A 12,762-nucleotide genomic window follows, 5' to 3' on the forward strand; every position below is an offset into this window, starting at 1 on the left:
CTCATATGACTTAAAAATAGAAATCTGCGCATGCGTACTGAGAAGTTTTTCTAGTTCAAGTATAATGGCAATAATAAAAGTGGTGGTGGAAGTGGTGGTGGTGGTGGTGGTGGTGGTGGTGGTGGGTGATGATGATGGTGGTGGTGATAATGGTCGTGATGATGACGATGGTGATGATGACGATGGTGATGATGATGATGGCGATGATAATGCTGACGACGATGATGACGATGATGATGATGATGACGATGATGATAAGCGATATATGCAGGCTGTGTGGTGATCATAGTTACTCGTAACAGTCAACATGGCTGCTGTGGATAAAGGTTCATAAATGAAATCGAACTTTCCATATATGTTTTAGACATAATCTTTATTAAATATAACTCAATACTATTACATATAACCTTGGAATCTTGTTACACTTCAAAAGCAAAATATGGTTATTAAATAATCACGCCGGGTCCAAATAAACCTCGTCGTTTTAATTGAGTAAAAATACATTAAAAAGATTTTTTTAAATATCATCTGGCAAAAAATAAATTATTCAATCTACGTACAAAAATTTATGTGAATACGAGTGGACATTTTTACTCAGATCAGTATCATTTTTAGTTCGGATGCCTCAATCATTCGGCACATTCTCATCGTAACCAAAGCCTTCTCAGCTTTCTAATGAAAAATCGAAGGCTCTTGTAACAAACAAATCGACCGTTCATTTGATTGGTTTAAATTTTTTGCATAATCATCTGTTTCGCGGATTTTTTATCGTACAACGGTTGACATTTGAATGCTTTACCGTACGCATCACAATGTTAATCACAGACAAATAAACTGTTCCATTTGCAATGGATAAAATAAGCTTGATTGTTTTTCATTTAAAAAAACACGGTTTGAAGTTATACCGGAAGTCAGAATATGTGGAGCATGCGCATATCTGACGACATCTGGGTCTTCCGGTTTGCGTGTTACCAAAACCTTCAATTTTTTGTAGAGAAGGGTCTGGGTACGAGAATGTCCTTCGGCACTAAAAACATCAAGCCGTAACGACCTCCAAATGTATTCTTGTACGTAGGATGCATTTGAGTCAAGATTTCGTATTCACTACGTTTATAACTTCGGCCATATTGGCGATTCAAGGCTACATGAAATAACACGTTGCCCTGAAGAATGCCAATATGGCCGAAAGCTTGGCAATACTAATAAAATAATAGACGTAGTGGATATGAAATATTGACTCAGTATCGACCTTATTTACCCTAAACTACTACTACTGATATTGAGCTTACATGTGCACGTGCAACTTTTAACTTCTAGCCTGCGTAGCGGCCCAAACGGTTGGGGTGGGGCAGAATTTCGGAGAAGGGAAGGGGGGGGGCCATTATCCCCTAAACCTTTGGACCGATATGCAGGCTACATTAAAGCAAACTAAATGGCTTGAGTGGCCTTAGCCACATCTTATACCTGCAATTTGTTGGCAGTAGTTGAAACTAGGATACTGTAAGTAAGCTTGGCAAGTAGAATTACTCAGCATGAAGTTTGTAATTAAAGATTCTCGGTTGACCAGTGTAACTTTTTTCGTCCAATAAAGGTCACCCGAGAGGAATTTGTTAGGAGAAGACATTGGTTTTAGATATGTTTTATCTCTGCGTGACAGTATGGTAAGTCCAGTCTTGAAATACACTTTGTTTGGATTCATGCTCGACGCAAAAGTAGTATTCTGGGTGGGTTAAAAAAAATAAAAAGAATAAAAAAACACTGTACTATAGACCAGAAACATTTGTAATAGAACTATCTAGTTCATTACTTGTTATTAGGGCATTTGACATACAATGAAAGTACTGTTTTTATATTGTAGATTTGCTATGGCTATTCTTCGTTACCACGTTACGTCATCATCGCGGCCATGTTGGTACATTTAACAAAAGATTTCTCATTAGCATCCGTTGTTAATGGCACCACAATGGCCGCCATGTTTTTGTTTTTGGACTCCCTTGGGAATACTTGCAACCATCAACACTGTGACTAGTAAAAAAACTTCACAAAGTACCAAAAATGCAGCCAATGCTTGGACTTTGATATTTTCTTTCAGTGATTCATTTTATATTTTGATCTAACAAAAGTATTCTCGCAAAAAAATTTGTAAACTCTTCTAAATCCTTAGAAAACGTGCTAAAAAGGCACGCGTGCGCAAACGTTTTCAGGTGTCGCCATAAGCACAATGTCATATCATTAGAAATGTCACACTTCACAGAAATGGTCACGCTAATGCATGAAAGTGCGAGCTTTACTGAGCGTTACCGAAAGTGAGTACTGTGCTATTTATAGTGTATACGGCAACTTTTGAACTCTATATTTTACATATTTGAAGTTTTTGTTTAAGCTTTACTTCGCTATCATATTCAGTGTCACGCAACATGTGGATAAGCTAAAGATACATCAGATGATATGACTGACAGACAGAACGCTAGTTTACGCAAGTATACTTACCACGAATTCCAGTTTGTCTGTAAGAACATAATTCAAATCGTTGCTCATTATCTTCAATTTGGTAACTCCACCGGCCCGTCCTCGTACAATTCGAAGGTCTGGAACAGACGAAATACATTTATTAGGGAAACGGTGAGGTCGCTTGCATTAATTTCACCAAGACGACCCTAGACTTTCGCATAGCCCGTCGCCCTCTGTGCATTTTTACTGGCGAGATTGAGTCCCGCCTGGCTGGCGTTGTGGTACGCGAGAAGATTTTCTATAGTTGATTCTCTCCTTTGCTTCGAGGGTTTTTTCTCCGGGTTCTCCATTTTTTCTCCCTCCAAAAAAATCTTAATTCTTATTCGCATCTCCTTATTCGAACTATCGGCAGCCTTATCAAGTGGGTTGCAAAAGCCGTTAGGCTTTCTGTCAACCATTTAGTGGTTAACTTAAGTTCTGCTGCTCTCCGCTCGCTCCAGCTCCAGTTCTCGGTCCTACACCTTATTCGTCGCGTGACAATGTTTTCCCAATTGAACGTGACAAACCTCTAGGAGAGTGAACAGCTATTGTTTTGAAACTCATCGGGATATCTTCGTTATTCCTTTCGTATTATTTGGGATACTCATGAATTTTTCGAAAAGTAAAAGCGAAAGAAAATATATCCGTAATACAAACCTGTCCACTGGTCCTGATCGCAACAGGTTCCAAGTCCCAGAGTACGTTTACCGTTTAGGCCGACTTTCATCATCAGTATATGGCAGGGACGTGTGACGAAGTCGTGATGCTTGGGATACACCGAGATCTTGTACGGGCCATCAGGAACTTGTGTGGTGTATGCGGTAACAACGAAGAAAACAAGCAAAGCCTAAAATAAGCAAACAATTAGAAAAGATAAGACTTAAATTTTATAGAAAAAATTGAGGCTGTGCAAAACAAGACCACAAATGAATCTCTGAAATGAAAAAAAAATTGCTCAAGGTGAAAATGTCTATAGATTAACGAAGTTAGAAAAGCTCCGCCAGAGTGTTTATGAAATATTATTATTATCATTGTTATTATTATTATTATTATTATTATTATTATTATCATTATCATTATATTATTATCCTTATATTATAATCAATTATTCCCTGTCAAAACTAAATGGCTTATGGTCATCGGCACAATCCAACCTTCCTAAGAACATCTACGACTTCACCGTACGCTACATAAATAACACTCTCCCAACCAGGAAAATCCTCGTAAAATGGGGTATCTCGCAATCACCAGATTGTTCATTTTGTCTTTCATCCGAATCTCTTTTACATATAGTAAGTGGATGTCAACACTATCTCGATCGCTTCACCTGGAGCAATAATTCTGTCCTCAACTTTATTGCCTCATCACTCAAAACCGTTGACAATTCTACTCTCTATGCTGACCTTGATAATTATCACAGTCCTTCCATTATAACTGGCGATAGTTATCGCTCTGACTTGATTTTAAAAACATCTAGTACACTCTATATATTGGAACTTACTGTTGGCTTTGAATCAAACCTTAAGAATAATGCTGATCGTAAGAAGAAAAAATATAAAAAATGTATTAGTGATTTAAATAGTGATTATAGCCATGTAAAGTTTGTTAATCTTTCAATAAGTTTCCTCGGAGTATTTTCTAATGATTGTGCAACATTTATTGAAATGTTAGAAAATGTAGGTTTCGACAAAAACCAACGTAAATATGTAATAAGGAAAATTATGAACATTGCTATTCGAACAACCTATTATATATTTTGCTGTAGAAACAAAATCTGGGATAACCCTGACTTGATGAAGTTTTAACTTTGGCGTTACAACTAAATGTGAAAAAAAATTATTATTATTGGACATTATTATATGACCGTGAATCTTAGAGCCTGGACACTAGCAAATCGAGCAATCTGATTGGATAGATCGCATCGCGGACTGGTCTAGATTCTCCGGTATTAACCGGTCCGATCGCATATTAATCTTACGGCGAAAACATTTTGTCCTTTTCAATGAAAAGTGGTCATATAATAAAACTCTTATCAACCGAGCTTGGTCGGTCTGTACGGGATAATCTTGACCTCGGTCTGTACATTCCGACCTCGGTCAAGATTAGCCCGTACAGACCTCTCGCTCGGTTAATAAGATCTAATAATTTTCCACTAAAAAACTTACTAATATAAAGAAGAGAGCATAAATAAGAGAGGGAAACTTCTTATCAACGCCCGCGCCACGTAAATTTACGGTTGGGCTATTTTTAGTAACCATAGCCCAACCGGAAATTTACATGGCGCTCGCTTTGTTAAGAAGAAAAACCTTAGAAGTTAAACAAGTTTTTGCACCCTAAAATAAACATATATATAAGATGGAGGAAATATAAACAAATAGATGTTATAGAATAATAATAAAATATTGGTTGATTGTTGAATAAGTAAGCCTTTACTTATTTTCCTATTGGTGGTATAGGTCAAGCGGCACAAAATCTTAACTCAATATTACCGGCATAACTTCTGGTTAGTTTAACCATACGAGCACTACGTGTGGTTTATTGATTTAAATCATTTCCGTCGATCAATTTGAAACTCTAACAAGATCGTTCATACCGGTCGGAAACTAGGGCGGCACCCAGCTCAAAAAACAAAACAAAAACAAAAAAAAAAGCAAATTTTTCTTCGTGAGCGTGAATTTCAAAATTCGAAAAGGAAATGGCTAAATAAATGTATAGTAAATATTATATTCACGAATATTTCTACTGCTTCTTATTATTCAGCAATCGTTTCCGCTCCATTTCAGCGTTGTTGATACCACAAATATATAACAGACTTGTGGACTGGTTACTCGAAGATTGGATTGGAAATAGGTAGTGTTAACAACCGAATGTACGAAGAAGGAATGTCCAGTTTTCTCCCGTAGCTTCAATACAGAAGGAAACTTATCAAAGAAAGAAAAATTGCAAGTCATCTTTAAAACCATTACTACTTGTTAAACACTGACGATTTCTTGTTTTGGGATAGAAAAAGCCAAAAATTCTACTCAGTACGGCTGTCTTTATGATTTCAATATGCAGATAATATTCTAAACTGCAAAAAGAAACGGCAGAGCAAAGTTGTACCTCTGCAGGCAAACTGGTTGTATAGTTCCTACGCGTATTGTAAGATAACTAACGAAAAAGATCACGAAAAACCACTCAGTGACAAATAGTTGAAAATGGAAACAATGAAACCAATTCTGGGTACTAACTACTCCTGTTAGTTCAAATTACAGGTTTAAACAGCAAAAAGAATATGTACGTGTATCACGTGTATCTAGTTCTTATGTGAATTAGCAAGATATTTAAAAAACAAAATGACAACAAAACAAAAACAAAAACAACACTGAAAAAGCAACAAAAAAGAAAAAGAAAAGAAAAAAGAAAAAATCTACAGTCTACGTATCATAGAATAAGTTAGAAAATAGCTTGAAAAATGAACGCACTACTTGAAGGTAGTGAGGATAATCGAGCCTTGGACCCTTCGAGTTAGTTTTTTGTCAATTTAAAAAAAATGCATACTTGTAAATCATCCCTTGAGCCAATCGATTGAAAATAAGATTCATTTTGATAACTCGGTGTATTTGAACCCAATGCATTATTTTAGAAGGTTTGAAATATTAGAAAGTTAAGGAGATTATAAATTGAAAAAATAAAAATAAATTAAAAAACAAATTAAAAGATTTGTTCACGGCTAGCTTGAGCTGTAAACGTTTACCAATCAATTCTAGCTACATGCACTTACGATAATAATTTTGTCCATGTTTCTTGTTTAGCAAACTGCGGGTCGTCTTCTTCTTCAGATAGTTTGATTTTTGGTCTTCTTAGGTCTTGGTTGATCTTTTCAATGAGGACCTAGAGTATGCTGCTTGGCTATATATGCACCCGCTTCTAGGGAGAGTCCATACTTTTGCGATTCTGCCTCCCACACGAACTTATCCGGAAGGAAACCGCATTTCCTTTGTATGGGAATGGTGGGATGTTACGATTTGACGGTGCGAAAGAAACTGTAGCGTGTTTTGGAATTTTTCTCGAGTATCATCATCTTTCTATCGCTTCATTCAGTTATGCATAGCAAAGTTGTAGACGACATTGTTGACATTTTTTAGTTTATTCATCCTAAATACGTTTTCTTTTTTCTTTTTTTTTTTTTTTTCTTTTTTCTTTTTTTCTTTGAATTCCAAAATACCAAAATACATGCTTACAAAAGGTAGGATTAGCAAACTATCAGTATCTGATGAAAATGCAATGTAGGGGATAACTCTATGTTATTAGAGAGTTTTAGATTTACGTTCACGGCAAACGTGAAACGTCAGTTGACCAGTAAAAAATTCTTTTAAATTACTGAAAAAGAATCGCAAAAAAGTCCAAGTAATAGAAAAACAAAAGAGTATTTGCGCTTGGTGAGAAGGTTTGTAAAAGGTAAAGTAAAATAAAGGAAAACTATGAAAACGTGGTCACGTTTGCCGTTTGCGGGGAGAAAAAAAAATCAATCTAAAACTCTCTATTCACTGGAAAATACTCCCAGGAAGCGGGAAGCAATCTCTCCTCATAGATTAGAGTTTTGAGTCGAGTTCGAATGGAGCTATCGATATTAAAGATAAACTACATTTTCTTATAATTTTTAAGAAGTAACGGAACTTTTATAATATTCTGTGGAGGTTTTTCACCGTGTTCCTATACTCCTAATTACATCATGACTAAAAATGATGTAACTTTTTTCATCTCCTTTTTTTTTTTTTTTTTTTTGTTTGTCTTGAACTGTGTTCAACTTTGACTTGATAAAATGTTATAGTCTTACGTTTGCGTCACTTTGTGTCACGTTTCGGAACTGAAGGTTCCAGTCTAGACGATGCTGTGCATGTATTTTGATGTCGCTCTCGTACGCTCCTTTTTTTACTATGCTTAATAACGGTTAAACGTAAATGGTATAATAGTAAAACACTTGAACATGTTCGTCTGATAACTCCCAGTTTTGAGACTCGGAAAATTTTCAAGTGTTTTTGCGTTAGGTCGATTACACAGTCCTTCTTGTGCAATTTTATTCTGTTCTTTTATGCATCGTGTTGTCATGGCTAGTGATTGTGTGATACTAACTCTAGCTAGCTCTAGCACGGCGAAAGGAAAAGGAAACCCGTTAATCTTAGAGTCCCGTTTGAACGGTACGTAATGTGATAATAGTTCACCGATGTTGTCATCTACAACTTCAACAATCTGTTAAGTAACTAATAGCAGAGTTCACTATACATTTAAAAGAGCATTTACCACCCAACTTAACCTCACTCGCTCAAAAAATGCCTTTCTTTTTCTGTTCATTACGTGGATTAAGACGTAAGAGCGTTGGACAAGAGGAAAAGGATAGGCTAATTTGTTGGGCAGCTAGGCCTCTACCGTAATGTTTTTGCATTTCAGACCACGTATTATTCCCTATTGTATTCCGTTTTGCACAAGAAAAGACACAAGACTATATGGATACAACTCAAAAAAATAAGAATATTTTGTAAAGAAAATGGCAAGGGATGAAATGGGAACAATACGCCAATACAGTACGAAGTAAAATAGTCTATACCAAAAGCTTCCAAAATGATAGTTTCCACTTTCTTTCTATATTGTTTATTTACTCAAAGCCCAGATTGTGGAGATCTTACGTGGCAATTTTCATATATTTTCGCACTCATGCACCCTGGCTTTCGCATTACCGGTTACCAGTGAGCTCAATTGGTAAACGTGACGGTCTGTTGTGCGGGAGATCGTGGTTCGATTCTCTTCCGGGTCCTCGGGGTCTTAAAATTACTGAGAAGAAGGTACTGACCCTTTAATTGCATCTGCAACTGGATATTCCTTCAAGTCTTTTCGGATAAGAACTTAAAACCATAGGCCCTTTGAATTAGTGATTCGCGTAAGTGTAGGGGATTGTCTCCCGGTTCAACAGCCTATCCCAATTTGGAGGCATAATAATAATGTACATTATTCACTCAAGATTGTAAGTGATTTTGCTGACGAGGCCCAATACAGGCCGAAACAGCTATCCACGGTTTCTAATTGAGCTGGCTCATTTTTTACGCGACTTGAAGTTGTGAAAGGCCCATTGGCCCTCTTCTTCAGTCGTTTCGTACAAGGCTCGTAATTTACCTATTACGCATGTTCTTGTACATGATTGTAAGCTGTATGCCTGTTTATGTAGAGCCTCGATAGGCAGCCCGAATGCCCTCCACTGGTCATAAAAATGTAATTGAGACGATGTATAAATGCGCTAAAGAAGGAATTTCCTTGTTAATAGTAGTAGAAGAGTCTTTTCGCGATTTTCTCTATAATATTAGCCTCATACAGGTTAAGAACATGATGTCACTAGAGGGGGAAAAGTCTCGTATTTCATCTCAGTATGGAACGCTCTCGCTGATGAACTAAACCTGAACATGGACAAACTCAACTCATTTTTAAACACGCCATGTTAAGTTACTACGTAACGTCACTGGACAGTTACAACTGTTACGACCCACATACTTTCAAAACAGTTTGTTTAAAATGTAACTCTTGCAGAAACCTCACTCTTGCTACCTCCTGTTGTTAGTTATTTGATTCAAATGTGTCAATATATCTACTTAAATTACAGTATTTTTCAGTTATTATATTTCCAGTTTAATATGGCGGAACCAATAAATGAATGTCCGATTCTTCAAGATCGTGGCGATTAGTAAGAAAACCCTGCCAAAAAAGGTTCTAGTTTGAATCGAAAACTTGGACGATCCCTGATCCCTAGAAATAGAAATGTTGTGTCAAAACATTGACCAGTTTAAGTTATTTGCCAAAGTCCTTAAAGCCCCTTGCACTAGCGATTTGCGGCGATTTTTGCTGCGATCTTGTCCATAATAAATAATGGAAAAGAATTCACTAGTTTTTTCAGGATACCAAGATTTTCCTAGACGACTGTCTCTTTTGAAGGATGAGACAAAATATTTCATATTTCCGAAAATTGCCACAAAAATCGCAGCAAAAATCGCAGCAAAAGTCGCCAGTCAAAACGGGGCTTAACATGAAATTTTAATTTGGTTGAGTGATCTAAACTCGTCTTCAAAAAGTGAATACAATCTTACGAATTCAGTATTTGTTTGTGGGTGTCACAGTGTTACAGGATACTTAAACTACAATCAATTATATTAACATGCACAACAGTGAGCTAATATCAAAATCTTCTGATGCGTTGAATATTTTCTTCACGCAACGTTCTAGCCTTCTTGTACGGTATATGCCGGCTACGAAGAACTCGTAGTTTGCAGTCATACTTTCACTGAATGTTTTTTTTTTCCCTTCAAGTGCAACCCTTATTGAGTCACTTTAACACAACCTTTCGTTTTGTCAGACTGTTTAATTCTTTGCTGATCAGTTTTGTTATATTCCTACTATTCTCTCAAACAAAAGTATGGTCAAGTCTACTGACCTAGCCATGCACAGCAAGGGAGCGAGGAACTGAATTTATCATCAATTAAAAATGAACAGCGTATGGTCACATCAAATGGTGGAATACATTCTAAGTCGTTAGAGTGTTTGTTACTTCACTCGAATTTTTCGAACAGCGCTGCTGGAAATCAGAAAGGTTAATTTTTTTTTATTAAAAATGATGTGAAATACTCAAATGCGTCGTCGATACGGTTCCTGAATCTTCATTCCGTTTCTCTCGCATTTCGTTGCTCCTAGAATATGAAGAACGACAAAGGTATGAAAGGAATGAACTGGGAGGGAAAGATATCTTGTCATTTTTAAAAAAAAACAATATTCGAATTCAGTTCTTGGTATTACAAACTTTTCAAATATTTAGTTATCATGGAAAGCAAACGTGTTTATCCTGTACCAATGATTTCGAAGGTTTGCACATTGTTCGTTCATTACAAGGGAAGTACACCTTTAATTTTGCCGCAAACTATATTATCTCAGGTATTACAAGAACTTTTCAAACATTTAGTAGAGTGCATACTTTATGTCTGTGAAAACCAACAACATTTTACAAATTAGGGCAAAGTTTTGTAGGACTAGAAACTGAAATGAAAAGGAAAAAAGAAGCAAAGAGTACGTACAAAGATTCATAGTAAGGAAGACAACTGCCCAACACTTGTACTGAAGAATATTATCAAATTTACGTTAACCACTTCAAAGTTCGATAAATTCATTTACAATAAATTGCAAAAACCAAAACTTACATTTCCGACTGTGTTACGCCTAAGAAGATTTATTAAAGATTGCATAAACTTTATCCAAATACTTGTCAACAGCTCTGCCGGTAGAGCGAGAGGACGATTCTGCTCTCTTCTCTTCGTTCAGGAAGTATATTGATTAAGGAAGTATCGCACTACTTCCATTAACTTCCGATGGTTTTTACGTTACTACCTGACTTGATGAGCATATTATTGAAAGTGATACATACTTTCATGTGTGTTTTATTATCGGAGCTTCCCCGGAGTGCTTTAGACATAAGTGATATTTCTTTGTATGTTTACTGCAACAATCGATCAATGAACTTCTAATTTCCATACGATATTTATTCTCCATAAGTCTAACCTTTTATATCTACTTTCGTACTGAATGCGAATAAATTGGTTTGACACAGAAAGATACACCTTTTTCAGAAAACATTGTCATTGCCAAAGGCTATAGGCGATCCGTTTCAACATGGAAATAGTTGTTTCGCGAATCTAAAGAACTTTGAATCGGTCTCAACACCAAGGTCGACCATGACCTTGACGAGAGTTGAAGAGAAGCAGCTAGAAACACAAGTCATTCCAGCTATTCTTGGGGATCTCGGAATGGCCTATCTGCTATAGCTTTTCGCCTATTACCTATCGCCTAGTTTCTCTAGTAAGAATATTACGACACATTATAACCTGAGGGGCTCCTCTACCTCTCCTATAGTGGAGCAAAACTGTGGAATTCGCTTCCTGAAGCACTTCTATGGACTTTTACGGAACAGAATTAATCCGGCTCACTCTTTTTCTTGATATTTGTTGTATATTGCGATTAGTTGGAAAGCTTTTATTTATGATTTGTAATTAACTAAAGTAGTTTAAGTAATTTATTATTTAGTACGTTTTACTGATATTATATCCACTCGACTCTTGTGGAAATCAGCGTTATTTGACGGTGCAAGTGTGTATAAATAAGGCAATAAATAAGGGAATGACCATTTTTATATGTTACATAAGTTTTGTCTCTGACTTCCTTACTTAGCAGACGTTTTCGTGCAAACAAAATTCCTAATACAATTATTCACACGTCCGGTTTAGGTTGCCGTTGTCGTAGTAGTTGTTCCGGGTGATGTTAGCTCGGTCTGCGTTCAGCTAGCCTCCCACGCAGCCGCATTCAGTGTCGTCACGCGGGGAGAAAGCGTTGCGTGACGACACTTAGAGCGGCTGTGTGGGAGACTAGCGTTCAGCTAGCCTGTTGAATTTCCTAGAAACAACCGGTTATTTCGAGGAAATGAAACCGCTTGAACGCAGGCTAATGTTATCATGCGTAGCAGACGGTTTTGGGTTACTATTTGGCTATGTTATCTTTCGTGTTATCGTATGTCATGGTCACGTAAGAACTGTGGATAGAACAAAAAATCACAGTATGGGGAGGGGTAAGTGGAAGGGAGGGGAAAGGAATGAAGTTTCTCCCCGCCCCCGTCCCCCATCCCCCGCGCTTTTTTAGTTCCTCGCGGCTATTTTCGATCGGCAATGCTCAGGAAAAAACTAAATGAAAGTAGCGAAAATCCACCCCCAAACGGGCCTGCTATCCCCATGAGGCTAGGATACTGTCGCCAAACGCTACAGTAGAACTGTTGACAAATAGTTGAATACATTTTACTGATTTAAACCATTTAATGATACAATGTATGGAAATTCCAGTAGTCACACTCGCCCCCCTTCGGAATAAATAGTCTAACATTCTTTTTATCTCTATTTACTCAGTTTTTCGCCGCTTTTCCGGCCGGAGTGTGTACTGTCATGGAATGTTTGAAACCAGGGAGACTAATGAAGCCATGGATGTTTGAAAAGTTAGTAATACCTGCCTAGAGCTGTTGTTTATCGAAGGATAAAAGTGTTGCCCCAAAACCATCGATTGAACCTACACTGTGAAAAGGGGAAAAAAAGTTTTTATTTGATAAATACTGAATGTTTGAAAAGTTTGTAATACCTAAAGCTGATGTTGTTCGAAAATGAAAAGTTTCTTCCCCTCTGAATGTACACATAAGTGTCAAAACCACCGAATCCATAGCAA

The 12,762-nt window shown here is 36.9% G+C and overlaps 1 protein-coding gene across 1 annotated transcript; it reads right to left on the bottom strand.

Annotated features, from left to right (window-relative positions):
* Positions 1-354: 354 nt before the first annotated feature.
* LOC116287859 (uncharacterized) lies at positions 355-6,349 on the bottom strand. The gene is made up of 4 exons (XM_031694556.2): positions 6,254-6,349; positions 3,148-3,337; positions 2,491-2,588; positions 355-1,720 (listed from the first exon to the last, which is right to left on the bottom strand). Exons 1-4 carry the CDS (start codon positions 6,269-6,271, stop codon positions 1,448-1,450), a joined length of 579 nt encoding a protein of 192 aa, XP_031550416.2. The 5' UTR covers positions 6,272-6,349; the 3' UTR covers positions 355-1,447.
* Between the last annotated feature and the right edge of the window lie 6,413 nt (positions 6,350-12,762).

Source organism: Actinia tenebrosa, unplaced genomic scaffold, assembly GCF_029948245.1.
Source record: "Actinia tenebrosa isolate PJP-AT-01 unplaced genomic scaffold, QUT_ActTen_1.0 PGA_scaffold2__45_contigs__length_23673736, whole genome shotgun sequence".
Lineage (NCBI taxonomy): Eukaryota > Metazoa > Cnidaria > Anthozoa > Actiniaria > Actiniidae > Actinia > Actinia tenebrosa.

What these genes read in the sequence shown, in the direction of transcription:
- LOC116287859 (XM_031694556.2), bottom strand. An exon ending in CGATCAGGACCAGTGGACAG is followed by an intron (nt 2,589 to 3,147) that starts GTTTGTATTACG and finishes CGTCTGTTCCAG; the next exon opens with ACCTTCGAATTGTACGAGGA. An exon ending in CAGACAAACTGGAATTCGTG is followed by an intron (nt 1,721 to 2,490) that starts GTAAGTATACTT and finishes TAACCCACCCAG; the next exon opens with AATACTACTTTTGCGTCGAG.